At 36.9% G+C, this 14,745-nt stretch overlaps 2 protein-coding genes across 2 annotated transcripts in view; both read left to right on the top strand.

Moving 5' to 3' along the window:
- Positions 1–8,857, top strand: part of LOC139711160 (piggyBac transposable element-derived protein 4-like) — a 52,685-nt gene extending 43,828 nt beyond the window's left edge. Inside the window, exons 4-6 of the mRNA XM_071623077.1 lie at positions 1,783–2,520; positions 3,432–4,684; positions 7,210–8,857. Coding sequence (XP_071479178.1) covers positions 1,783–2,520; positions 3,432–4,684; positions 7,210–7,278 — 2,060 coding nt within the window. The 3' untranslated portion in view covers positions 7,279–8,857. The remainder of the gene's footprint in view (positions 1–1,782; positions 2,521–3,431; positions 4,685–7,209) is intronic.
- LOC139711151 (potassium voltage-gated channel subfamily KQT member 1-like) overlaps positions 1–14,745 on the top strand; it is a 321,837-nt gene that overhangs the window by 65,299 nt on the left and 241,793 nt on the right. The gene's annotated exons all lie outside the window — the stretch shown is intronic.

Below are 14,745 nucleotides of genomic sequence, written 5' to 3'. Positions count from 1 at the left end.
AAGGCTAAACATGTGATCCTTAAACCTCCAAAAACATTACACAGAACCCAGCAAGTTTCCATGTGCAGTGGGTTGATTAACCTTTTCTGTGCCAGGGACTTTGGACAGTGCGTACAATGTTATGGGGGTTTCTTTGCCATTTGGCAGTCAAAAGCATGCAGAGGGTTAACAAAATGAAAGAAGAAGATACAGAATGAGGTTCTAGGAAAAAATCAACCAATATGAACTTAGTCTGATCTTGAGTGATGGTTGAGAAAAATCTTGATCCTCCCACCTTAAATTCCCTGCCACGTGGTAAGAGGTCGACATGAGAGGTGTAATGTTTATAAATCAGGGTGGATCCAGGAATTTCATAAAGTAGGGGCACCTTTACAAAATTAAAGAGGGACGCACACGCCCCCCCCCATTTTTTTTCTTTGTATTTCTTTTGTTTTAACAAAAAATAAAGAGAAGGCACGCGCCTGGTGCGCCCATGCCTGGATCCGCGACTGTACATTAGGCCTTTGTCCTTTCTGCACCGTGTGTAATATTACTAAATGACCAGATATTGATTCACAAATAAGACACATTTTCCCCTTTTCCACCAACAAGTACAACATTGCCCAACATGGTGATAAGAGGTCAGTTCATCTTCACATGATCCTGTTGATCTATGCATTTCATTGCATGTGTATCATTGTCTTCCTTTTTTTATGTGGATATTTTGAAGCAAAACAAAGCCTTGTTTTAAACCTTATCTGTTTTACCAAAGTTTTCGAATGCACTCAAATGATGAATTCTTTTTGTGCAATTCTGTGTATGTGTAGATGTATGCTCTTGTGTTTGAAAAGAATATCATTTAATGTGTGTAAATGAAAGCATTATATTAATTGAACTTGATAAAACAAAACAATTCAATTCAATAGTTTATTGATTTCCATCAAAGAAAAAAAAATGATTCAGAGCGGTACAAGTTGTCAATTTGACTTTCAGTGAACATCAAACACAATTAAAAGTATATGCACGAATGATATAATAATTATAACAACCTTCTTACTTGTGAAAAAATGTTATACTGGGTGATTAGATAGCATATCATAGGATGTGCCATTCATGGTGTTGTGATTTGCTTAGATTATGTGTGATAGAATGAATGTAGTTAGTACTTGAATATTACAATGTGTCAAGTGTGTGTAGCAAGGTTATAGAGTGGTAAAGAACCATGGTTTCATCATTCGCTATAGACAGACATTACTTGTGGGTGTTAACCCGTTCACTACGGGAACCTGGTTTACCAGGTTCCCGTGGCGGTAGCTGATATACGGGAACCTGGTTTACCAGGTTCCCAAAATGGAGGCAAGAGTGTCTGCATTCGTGGCCTAAATGCATGTTTATTTGCGTTGTATTAATCAGAAAAACAACCGTAATGACGAGATTAAAGTATGTACTTTCAACATCTGTTCTTTTCATGTAGCAAAATTGCGTCTGTTATTTGGTAATTTACCTTTTCCAACCTTGTTTTGGACTTGCCTTGTTATGAAACTCGTATGAAGACCAATGGAGCATTACGAGGCTCCGATCGCTAGAAATTAGATTTCGCTGATCCGGTACCCTCATTAGAGTATGCTCATAATGTGTACAAAGGAAGATTTTGCGAGCGCATCGCACGCTCTCTTAGAGAGCTCACATCCGATCGATACTTTGCATAGATCGATAGCGCGCGATGGTTTGACACGGATCCCCTTTGACATGTACATGTGTGTGCCCGGCCATGTGTTGATCGCCCACGTCCACATCTCACAGGAGAGTTTACGGCAGGATTCTGTTCGAAGCGCTTGCCTCAGCAGCTGATTCTAGCCCTGACTTGCAGGGGACTAAAGCCGAACGTAACCGTAACGGGTCAAGGTTCATCGTACGGCTTACATACAAATACCGTCGTTGCTTCACAACAATCCAAGATGCCTCGTTCAGGGAGAAATGCTCGTGCGCTTTTCAGCGTAGAAGACGCAAGAGAAGCCGTCTTGGATTCCGATTCAGACAACGAGTTTGATAGGATATCTGTAAACTTATCTAGTGATGAGGACTACTCCGATGTTGAATCGATAAGAGACCGGCAGCAGTACTTTGACACTGATATGGCGTTGGACGAGATCTACGAGGAGGAAGATGCGATTCCTGACTCCGCCGCAGATGGTGAATCCGCCGACGCGACGGGAGCTGCAACGGGAGCGCAGCCGGCAGCGCCCGGGTCTGTGCCTGGGGCAAATCGTGCCAAAAGACGACGTGTCGAAGTGGAGTATTCCTGGACTGATAACCCGGCAGACAGGGCGCAAGATTTCCCGTTTACAGGGACACCGGGGGTGAATCCAGCATTAGGTTTATCCGAATCATCGACACCGCTTGACTGTTACCTCAAGTTCATTTCAAATGAAACTTTTGAAAGAGTTGCTGAAGAGTCGAACCGTTATGCGGAATCATGTCTAAAGGAAAATCCCCCGTCTCCTACTTCCCCAGCTAAGAAATGGAGCAAAACAAGTGCAGGTCAGTGAATTTACGTAAGGTCTAGGCACTACAGTTTCCAGATAGAAAATTACAGCTGTACATTTATCGCAATTTCATTCAAAAGAAATTGCAGGTAGAATCTACTAGTAATAGTATTTGAATGAGCATGATTTTACAAAATAAGAACTGTACATACTATGCTACAACACTCATAGTCATAGTACAACTACAACGTAAGTACGCTATTTCCTCTTTACAAAGGAAACAGTGTAGAGTTCTTTGCATTTATAACTACATTTTCTACGTACAATTGTACTAGATAGCATGCATACGATGTACAAATGTAGATCTGAGGGGTGTTTCATCGATTTAGTCTGACAAGTTGTCAGTGCTGATAATTTCAGTAAAATCCTTTGTTTTGATTGGCTGAGAAGCTCTGGTCACTGACTGTTACTATGGTAATTGTCAGTGACTTACTGTATAACTTGTCAGCGCTGACAACTTTTGTGAAGTGGTGCCCTGTACAGTTTTTGAGGATATTTTTGGTTTTTTTTTATTTCCTAATTGGTTTAAGAGCTGTACGTAGGTACACCTACATCGTGTACATTCATATTCCTTTAGTCGGATATATCCATTTGTTTGTACCAAGAAGACCCATACTGTATCCTACAGCACATTCTGCCCTACATACATGTACATACGGATACAACTACATGTACAAGTTGTAGAATTTAGTGCATACAGAGCATTTTTGGATATTTTTTTGATTTCTTCACAGTTGGTTATCAATGCCAAAATAAAACCAAATAAAAGGACAGTAGCGTGTTGTGTAAAATGTACATTTGTATAAGGAATGCTCTTGAAACATTTGCTTATGAAGTGATAACTGATATTTGAAAATTCCGTAGAGATTCTTTTAAATTTTCTCATCATTTTCTTCCTTATTGCAGGAGAACTGATCATCTTTTGGGCTCTGTGCATGCTCATGGGAGTCGTCGGGAAGCCGCTAATCCAACTCTACTGGTCAACAAGGCAATCGATCCAGACTCCTTTCTTTGGCCAAATCATGACCAGAGATCGTTTTCAGCTTCTCCTCCGCTTTCTTCATTTCAACAACAATGATGAGGCCAAAGAGCGTGATGATCCCAACTATGACCCTCTCTTCAAGCTCCGGCCATTCTACAATGCTGTAACCAAGGCTTTCAGCACCGTGTTTACTCCTTGGCGTTCCATCGCAATAGACGAAGCCCTCATAAGATTTTATGGACGATTGAGCTTCAAGACATACAATCCACGAAAACCAGCGAAATACGGCATGAAGGCATACAAGATTTGTGATCCATCAGGATATACCTGGAACTTTCGTCTGTATACAGGCAAGAACAGTGAAGGCATCATCCAGTTGGTCCTAGGTATGATGAGTAGCCTGCTTGACAAGGGGTACAGGTTATTCATGGATAATTGGTACACAAGTCCAGCCCTTTTCACGGAACTATTCAAACGCAAGACCCATGCATGTGGCACTGTAAGAATGAACAGGAAAGGAATACCTAAGGATCTAAAACCAAACAGAAAGTTGAAACGAGGAGAGTCATTTTTCAAGCGATGTAAAGAACTGCTTGTAATGCTGTGGCATGACAAACGAGATGTGACAATGTTGAGTACCATCCACTCCAGCAGTTTCAGCGACACGCAGAAGAGGGATCGTGTGACGGGAGAGCCTATTCAGAAACCGGACATTGTGTTAGACTACAACAGCTACATGGGAGGAGTGGATTTATCAGACTTTCTTACTAACCAGTATGCCGACATGCGGAAATCATTGAAATGGTATAAGAAGTTGATTTTTCATTTGAATGACCTTGCTGTAACGAATGCTTATATTGTGTACTGCCATCTGGTCGATAAGAGGGTTGATCATTTGACATTTGTTCTAGATCTCATTGATGAAATGATCGCCCATGGAAACTTGCTTAGCCAGGACAGACCAAAACCATCTAGAGCTGGAAGGAGAAGCGATAAGGAAAATTTGTTTCGTCTGGAGTATTCACAATCCCAACATTGGCCAGTTTATGTTCCTCCCACTAACAATACGAACGATCCGACACGACCGTGTGTTGTATGTAAGCCTGCATCAACAGGAAGGCGCAAGTTGCTAGGAGAGCATATTCCTCGACCGGAGACGAGATACATGTGTCGAAAGGCCCATTCTCAGTAAAAGCGTTCAAATACGGAATTTTGGTGTCGCCGACATTCCATGACAGTTTGCGGTTCCCTGAAACCTATTAGATACTATTTAAATGTTTATAATATATCACGAGGACTTTATTTGTTAAAAATAAACACGATCAAATGCGGTTGTCTGCCTTTTTGTATAAAATTTTGCTGTTAAACTTCGTTAAGACCCCCAAAACGCAGTGTCGCCGGCTATTTCAGAATTATGTTTTATTGCTCCTCTCCGTCCACAAACATACTTTCCAAATATCATTTTCATGGACGATGAGCATATCATATGTGCTAATCACAATACTCAAAAAGTTCCAAAACTTTTATTGACTTCTTTTTTTATAGCCTTTTGAAACCTGTCGCCAAATTCACCGCCAGATACGTTACCAGTTTCTTTAGTGTTACAGCATTGCGAAAATAACAAGACTATGCAATGACCCTGTGTATATGAAACCCTGAGGATATACTTCATACACTGCAAGTACTTAGATTTTTTGTGCAACAGCTCTTTATTGAGAATACGGTACAATGTTTGAAATATCGGTTTTCTACACTTTTATTTGGACAGATACGTTACATACTTTTCACGCCACCCACGGCGACAGATATTGCAATATCAAACAAATTGTATATTATACATTACTCCTCGGAATGACGCATCGATTCAACATTAAAGTTTAGTACAAGTGAGAAATATTTGGTAGATATCGCTCTCATAATAATATGATCGACCATATACGTTACCACAGATACGTTACCCCAGATACGTGACCGAATTTTGCTCATTGGTCTTGTGCTTTCTGGGGATCAAATCTGGTCAAAATTCATCCCTACACATTACATGCTTCGTTTTGTTGGACCTCAGGATTATATTCTTACACCAAAAGGACAGAGAGGTGAAAAAGAGCAACACTTCCACATGATTTTTCTTTGTGCGTCAGTGTCTCACAACTTAATGCCAAGTTTTCCGACAGATACGTTACCACATAATCAAAATGCTGAAAAGAAATTGTAAATGGTTTTACAAACAAATCGTTGTGTGCTCATAAACTCCAAAGTTCTATTCTATAAAACCCAGCCACTTTCATATTCTATGCAACAACTTTGAACGTTTATTTTACAAGACGAAGCTAAGATTCAGCATATCAGTTTTTTGCTTTTCAGATTTAGCAGATACGTTACGTATAATTCAGGGCACCCACGGTGACAAATAATGTTATGTAAAACAAAGTGTTTATAAAATAATTCTGCATAGAATGACGCTTCCATAAAAAATTAAAGTTATGTTCAAATGAAGAACATTCAGTAGATATTGCTCTGTAACTTCACCGACAGATTCATTTACGGTACGCCAGATACGTTACCAAACTTTGAAAGAGTAAAAAGTAGTTTATGAAACGCTTCCGAGAAAAGTTCCAGTGTTCTGTTGCATATTTATTCTAGTGTTTTTCAACATATGAAGAACTACTCAAGATTCATTGATAAGTTGAACAATTATTTATTCATTTTCATTAAAAGGAATGAGCCAAATACGTTACCATAGGTCAAACAACTGTTTAGCACATCGAGTTCATAGAGACTGTACCTACTTCCTTCTAAGTGCCTGCAAAAATATATATTTTAAACCTTGTTTGCATTATCCATCAAAACTTAATGAATATTTATAGTCAGATGGATAAATACATTCAGACGTAAGATGAGAATATTCTGTGAATGAAGAACTCAGCTTTCACATTTAGGGCTCTTTTCCACTACATTTCATATAGTTTAAATATTACGTACAATGTTTAAAATGGTTAATTTGGGCTTACATTATTCATTTTTACATCAATTCATGAGGTAAATAATTAAACAGGTGATATTTATTAATTCATACACAACTAAAATTATTACTTATATCTTACCAGATACGTTACCAAAGGTGATTCGATGTTTTTCAATAGTTATTTCCCCGGGAAAGCAATTCATATTTGTTTCCTGTGGAAATTCCAGATCGGATCGTTCCCTTTGCATGATTTGTGGGATTCGAAACTTTATTTGTAAGCGAAATTTGCAAAAAATACAAAGTGAATCTTAAGGTTATATTTCATTTCAGCAAAAAGCATATTTCAACCTACCACACAGAAATAATTTCTACCAATTAGCAAGGGATGACAACATCTTTACCTCTTGAAAAATCCCAATATCTTTAGGGGGGACAGATGTCTTTTCCTGAACAGAAATTGGATCAAAACAATAAATTTAATTCAGAGTTAGGAGTCCATTACAACATGTAAATTTGCGGTAACGTATCTGATTGGTGATCAAAAATCATATATGATGCTCTATTTCAATTCATTTTTACTCAATGAATGGCCATCATTTAGAATGTTCCACTTTTTGTTTCGTATTTGACCGGTTTTGAAGTTTCCGAAAACACATCTTTGAATGTATTACTTTGTGGTTGATTTTTCGGTTTTACTCACATGGAATTGAACACTTAATCTGAGAATGGCCCGAAAGTGCAAGGTGCCTCTCCATCCCGTGTGCTTTGAGTCGTACCATACAAGAGCCAATTTTCGCTCAGGATAGACGAACTCACTACATGTGATGTACAAGATTTTACCTGCACAGACTTGCTTTGCAAAGTATGCATGGTATAATTGAATGAGTTGATTGTTTTGTCACTAATCAGTATGCCGACATGGTGAAGTAACATGAACATTGATGCTTGAAATTCTTTCTTGTACTCATTAATGCATGCACATATGGTACAAACTGTCTGTTACAGCATCTGTGCATAAACTTTTGGACAATGTGCTACTGCACGTGTATCTTGTGTACGTATGAACAATTATGCATGATACATGCGGGAATATTGACGCAATTATCAAGCTTTGCCAATACGTAAGTACATGTACATGCAGCATGCTCGGTTATGGCAATATTGTCAGGATTCCCTTGACTTCTGGCTAATGTAATTATTATGTCATGTTTTCAGGCCAAATGGGTTCATATCCAGTCTGTGAGATCTTGCAATGTATTGTTTCTTACTGTGCAACAGCATTCCTAACAATATGCCCATTACAAGTGTACCTGAGTCAGTGTTTGCTTCTGACGTTCTTATTTTTCTGGTCTTGTGTATGTATGCAAGCATGCATTTCAAAGAGTTTTCAAGTGAACATTTTTATAACATCACAAGGCAGCACTACATAAAAATGAGTTGAATATTGTGGGATCTGTCCATTTCTTTTGTTTGAATGCTTGTATCATTGCTGAGTATAATATTCAGTATTGAGTATTTTATGGCAATATTGTCAGGATTCCCATGACTTCTGGCTATTGTATGTCAGGTTTTCAGGCCCAATGGATTCATATCCAGTTTGTGAACTCTTGCAAGTACAATTGTAGTCAATTGTGTGGTACTGTGCAGCAACATTTCCTGACATTATGCACATTACCTGAGTCAGTGTTTGCTTATGACTGACGTTCTTTATTTTTGATCATGTGTATTGATGCAAGCATGCATTTCAAAAAGTTTTAAAGTGAATACTTTTATGACATCACAAAGCACTGCACAAAAGAGTTGAAGATTGTGGGCTCTTTTCATTTCTCTTGTCCGAATGCTTGTACAATAATGTGAATGAGTACCTGATACAAGGTACTGTATAATTCTTTGTTTGGTGTTGAATACATGTGCAAGTACAATTGTACATACATGTATTGACTCTGAGACTGGCTCTTGTGACTAGATGCTTTTTTGTGCAGCATTGGTCTTGATACACAGTGTATTTACTTGCATTTTTTACTTTCTTTTTACTCATTAATGCATGTCGAGTGTATCCTGTTATCTACCAGCAGTCTTTCATTCATCCAAGCAGTGCCATTGTGTGCAAGGAGTACTGTACTATTTGTCGATCAGTTGCAATGGGTACAGTCCTGTTCAAGTAGGTGTAACTTGTAGGGCCTGCTGTACATACCGGTAAATAATTATGTACTTTCAAGTACAGTATGATATACTCGTATTTATGTACATGTAACTCATGTACAGTTTACTGTCATCCGAGCACTTGAGTCAATGTTTCCTTTTTACAATCTTTATTAGAAACCATGTTTACAGATACAGTACAAGTGTAAATAATGTGTATGGATGCAGTGAAGAGAGTTTTGAATTCCACCTCATCCCAAAGTACTGCATGAAATCATAGCAAGATTCACACTTATTACAATGTACATGGTATGTACAAAATCTGTATTTTCATGTGTGAATGTATTTATATCTAAGTACCTGAATAGGGGTTTATTCTATCATTCTGGTGATGTATTGACTCAGATGCCTGCTTTTATGATTTTATGTTGTATGTGAAACATTGGTCTTGTTTACTTGCCATTTTTACCCAAGATGTAAACATGCATGTGTACATGTGTACAGTGCATTTCAATAATCATGCATTCATTTCTAATTGATGTGTCATGCAGGTACAGATCTTTGTTACTGTACATACACATGTACAGTGTTTCTGTTACATGTGTACAATGTACAATATGTTGATGCAATTATCAAGCTTTGCATCATACCAGTATATAAACAGAAGTACAAATAATAGCTTGACAAGTAATACAGTGTAGCTAGACTTTCTTGATTTTATCATACACATTTGTACATGAACAGTACTGTATGAGTTCTCTTTTGAATGATGTACACTGTACAGATCACTGGACATACTATGTTGAACAGTATCAGGTTTCTTGATACTTGTACAGTTGTACATGATGTGTAAATACAATGTACACTGTATAATTCATGTCAATGTGAGCATTATTTGAGTCAATGTTTGAATTTGTATTTGCGCAAGGTTCTGCATGAAACTGAATTTCAAGATTGCATGACTTCATTTCTTTTTGAAATACAATGTATTGAATGTGTGCAATTACATTGTATCTGGATGAGTTTATTCTTCAACTGTGGATCTGCTGACCCAAGTGTAAATTATCATGACATGACTTGATATTTTATGATGATGTATTTCCTTGCCAAGTTTTTAGTTGCTGAGTAAAATAGTTCAATAAGCTATTCTGTATAAATGCAGTAATTATTGTGACAGTACCATGGCTTGTTGTAATGGGAAATGTAATAATTCTTTGTTCATGATACAGTACCTGTATGATGCTGTTGTACTTGGGTGATACACTTTGTACCTGAAACGTGCCATGATAATTACAGGTGTGTCGTTTCTTGCCGTGTATGTAAGCATAGTGATTTTATTTTTTCCACTTTTGCCTCTAATGTCTTTGATGATGACTAGTTTACTTTGAGTGCACTTGAATGTTTCAGTTGTGTAAAATGGAAATCTTACCTTGGTTTCTTGTACAAGCACACATGAAAGGTATTGGCAGATTGGATGCAACAATCTGTGGTATTTGGTTTTATGTACACTTTAACATGTACATTTGCTAGGTAGAAAGTATGCGTACATGTACATTATGATGCACCTCTGTTCAAAGTAATTTGCAAACACACCTGTTTTGTGGTTTCAATGATTACTGTGTAAATATGCACGTACATGTACAGTACACTGTACAAGTAGGTCTGATTTAGCAATTGAATTTGGTAATTTATTATTCATGTACGAATTCTGTATACATCATCTTACCAATAATGTGTGTACATGTACCCAAGTAAAATCAAATAATTACCTTTGTATGTACTGTACAGTTGTACAGCATGGGCAATACCTGTTTGGACATTACATTCAAACGTGTCTTGTGATTATAAATTGTTGTACTTTCACAATACACGAAGAGTTCAATTACAACAAATTTAGTTTTTTGTCTCTGTTGCACTTGCAGAGCCCTTTGCCAGTTATTGCCATCGACAAGAAAATGAGTGTATGATTTTTTTAATAAACATGAACAATTTGTTCACAGTAATTAAATCTTTTGTTGCTTATGTGTGAATGCTCATTGCCTAGTTAATGTTGTTTGAACAAATATTTATTGTTTTACCTATCCCACATTCAATTCACATACACAGTACAGGGACATGTATGCATACATGAACACAGACACAGTCACTACATAATTATGTACATGGACCGACGTGTAATACAGAAATGATGAGTGAGGATGATGCTTGACGATTGTGAAAATTGTGATAATGATATTATTCTATAAAATCAAGGTGATTTTGATAGTTTTGCTTGACAGAAGAGACATAAAGATATGTTTCATGGAAACATGACTGTTATTGATAATAGAAACAAAGATTACAGTTTGTACATGTAGACTTGGTGATTGATAAACTGTTGGTTTCCATAACAACAGGAACGTGATACCTACATCATACTGCACATCGTCACTATTCTGATGAGGAAATAGTGATGACATTGTTTCATGCTTGGTGCCCTGATGATGATGGTGATGATTTGAACAATACTGTATATTAAATCAATATCATAAATCTTTTTTTTTTTCAATACAGTGTATCATATGTGTGCGTATATATATATATATATATATATATATATATATATATATATATATATATATACAAGGTGAAGCGGGCTTATATATATATATATATATATATATATATATATATATATATATGTATATGTGTGTGTGTGTGTGTGTGTGTGTAATTACATAATGAAGACACCTGATAAACAATGAACGCCACACAATAATTTAATGGATCAATGTCCATAAAAGACGGTGACACGTGATCCATGCTGAGATGATACAATTTGAATAGGACGATAGCAGTATGGTTTTCTGATGATTGCGACGGTGATAAAACGATGCTGGCTGTTTTCTGAATGAATCAATGGTCATAAATGATAAGTACATGTATGCACAGGGTAATGCAAACGATGACTGTTTTTAGCAAAGTCATATAGTGGATATAAAATGTAATGATAATATTGCTTTAATCGGCAAATTACATAAAGTCAAGTCGAATAAAAAGATATCGATATGGCTGTTATGTCCCTATATTTCGCTTTATGTGAAAGTTTTGTTTTTAGTTTATTTCAAAGTGAAGTATTCTCTTTTTATTTATCCCTTTTCATCTCAGAGTTTTTCTTCATTTTCCTCTCCTCCGTGATCACCTCCTTTTCTCCCACCCTTCCCTTCGTTTGTTCTTATTCTTCATCCTCTTTTTTCCTCCCACGTTCTTCTTTTCCGTTCCACATACAGGCAACAATATTATCAGAGAGAAAGCCCAAATGCAGCATGATGCCCCCTTTCCTTTGTAGATGTAGATGTGTAGACGGAAGTTTATGTTAAAGCACGTAATTCCATGAAATGAACTAATGAAAGGACAGGCTACGTAAAGGATGATAATTCGGACATCTCTCTACTCTCTTTTTGCCTTTGCTTTATATCTTTACTTGTCACAAATCTTGATGAAAATTGCGCTATAAGATGGAGCATTTTATAGTAGGGAGCCTGACAACTCAGTAATATAGAATACGAAGCATAAACTACTTCAAAAACGGAAGCAACCATTTTGGCAACGTGACTCAGATTGAGTGATAATGAAAAATGAATCATAAAAACAACTGTTTTTTTTTTCCGCTTCTAAATCTCAGTGATTTGTCATCTTCCTCCTATTGACTCAGCAATAAAGCCCCAATGAACGAGACCAGATAATGATCGAGACGATTACGTAACCTGTCATGCCATCCATGTTATTTCATTCAAAGTTTGCTTTCGTCCACCATCCGAGATCGCCTTCATTATGTTTACTCGCGCTCATGCGTATATCGATGTCGCATAATGATGAAATCCCCTTTTGAAAGGCCTTCCTGTTCTTTGTCGCAAGATTTTAGCTTTTTGAAAAGGAGGGGCAATGCTCTTTCTTTTCTTTTTTTTGTGGGGGGGGGGGCGAACTAGGGTGACACTCGTATACCCTTGCAAAGGAATGGTGCTTACATATCCTTATTATGTTACATATTATGTTTACTTGGAAAATGGTGATGCAGCATGTTATTCTGTAACTGTTGAAGAAATTATATGCTCACAAGTATGATAGTATTGATACAAAGTAAACCGAGGCATGATCTTGCTAAATGCATATTCATTGGCAGCGTATGTGTTGGAAAAGTCATGAAATTGTAATAAGGGCAAATATCCCTGAGAATAATGTCGATTTCACAGAGGCCGTGATTCGTCCTGGGTGTTGGTAAACATAGAGCAATTCGATACTGAACCCTTTTACGCCATTTGCTATTGCAATCTTCACCCATTCTTTATTATCTTCCATGTTCTGTTAATTTTCTTCTTATCTCTAGATTTCTTATCTTTGACGGTTGTGTCTATTTCTTTCTCTTTTTTTTTTTTTTTTGGTCTTCCTTGTTCCTATTTTCCCCATGTCTTTATTCTTCTGAATTCTGTGTCCAATAGTTCTTATTGCCCTTTCAATCCCCCTCGTTTTGTTTCTCTTTTTGTTTTCAAATTACATGCTGCTTTACCAAATGGATGACAGGGATGTGACTTTATGTAAGCGAGGGTTTACATAGTGTAGTAGTAGGCAGTCTCCATTTTCCTCCTTGTTCCACTGGTATTGTCATTTCTACTCTGTTTTTCGTCGTTTCTCCTCCTTCTGCTTCTCTGTTACTGAAAACCACCCTGTGAGGTTGGCATCTCTTGTTTGTTATCGTATATTACGATTTTCTTCATTGCTATAACGTCTCCTTCTCAATTCTTTTTTGCGATTTTGCTGATTATCGGTTTCTCAGATAAAGCAGTCAATCATCCTGCAATCGAAAGGAATGTGCAAACACAGACAGTCCCGTGATCTGCATGTGATGATCATGACTGAGCAGAACATTGCTCGTATATATTGCTTCCTTTTCTTCCTTTTTTCCCACTGAAACAAAATTTCTTTTTCACTTCCGACGTCAGCCACCGGACTGCGATCACTGATTCAATATGATTATGATATATATTTGAAGAGTTTGTTCGCAAAAACCGATAAGTCCATTTTTGAGGATTTGAAGTACGGTCTCTGTCATAAAGTTCAAAATAATACCTTTTAAATGATGCATTGGTCACTAAATGTACATTTTTGAAGTTATGGTCAAAAGAAGCAAAAATTTTCTTATTATTCTCCTTATTTTTCTTGACCTTTAATCGCAAATATCTCCATTTGGCAGATATGGACTTATCGGTTTTTGCGAACAAACTCTTCATTTTTTCTTTATGTAAACAGTCATGACGAGGTATGAAAGTTTTATTAATGTAAGAAATTCAAATCATTTTTAGTAACATCGTCGGTTTGCTCCTCTCTTTTGGAGTCACATTTTTTCCACTGCAATATAATCCGAACTATTACTTCTTAGGACGCTTTCTTCTTCTTCTTCTTCTTCTTCTTCTTCTTCAACTTTCCCAGATAATACAGTTATATCAGATTTATATAGTGTGTTTGAAAATACGCAAAATATGTTTTGTCTCTAAGGTGAGGTGTGTCCTTTCCTTGTTGCTTTCCTTCCCTTATTGTTTTCATATACACCATACTTCTCTGTCCTCTCCTATTCCTCCTTCAACCTCCTTCTTTCTTTCTTTCTTTTTTTTTGCATTATTCTTTTTTCCTTCTTTTTTTTTTTTACTTATCCTTTTCCCTTGTGGAATTTTGGAGATCAGCTATACAAGTTATACAAAAGTTATGTCGTATTGCCCCTTTTGGGTATAATCGTTCTGAAAACGGGGTTTATCGAAAAGCATCATATTTATAGGAACACAGAGAAAAGTATAAAAGGACAACATAATGTTACCATGATGTAACCTTTCCTCCTTATAGCTGTCGTCTCTTTTCTTCTCCTTTTTCATTCTGAATATTGGTAAATTTTGAGAATTTAGCAACTTCTTTCGTCAACCTAATCTCAAGCAGAATCAATGAACACTTTCACAAGACTATAACGTTACGTCAATGTCATGTTCATTCAGTGACAGTCCACAGCGGTTCATTTGTGCAGAGACATTGATGCTGAGACTCTCACAATTAAACCCAGAAGAATGGGTTTTACAAATTCACTAGACGATTAGAACATCAAAGTC

This window comes from Diadema antillarum, unplaced genomic scaffold (assembly GCF_040938485.1).
Source record: "Diadema antillarum isolate AM-2024a unplaced genomic scaffold, OU_Dant_1.0 seq00001619_RagTag, whole genome shotgun sequence".
NCBI classification, from domain to species: Eukaryota; Metazoa; Echinodermata; class Echinoidea; order Diadematoida; family Diadematidae; genus Diadema; species Diadema antillarum.
Note: the sequence above shows the minus strand (reverse complement) of the source record. Positions and strands in the feature narration are given on the sequence as shown.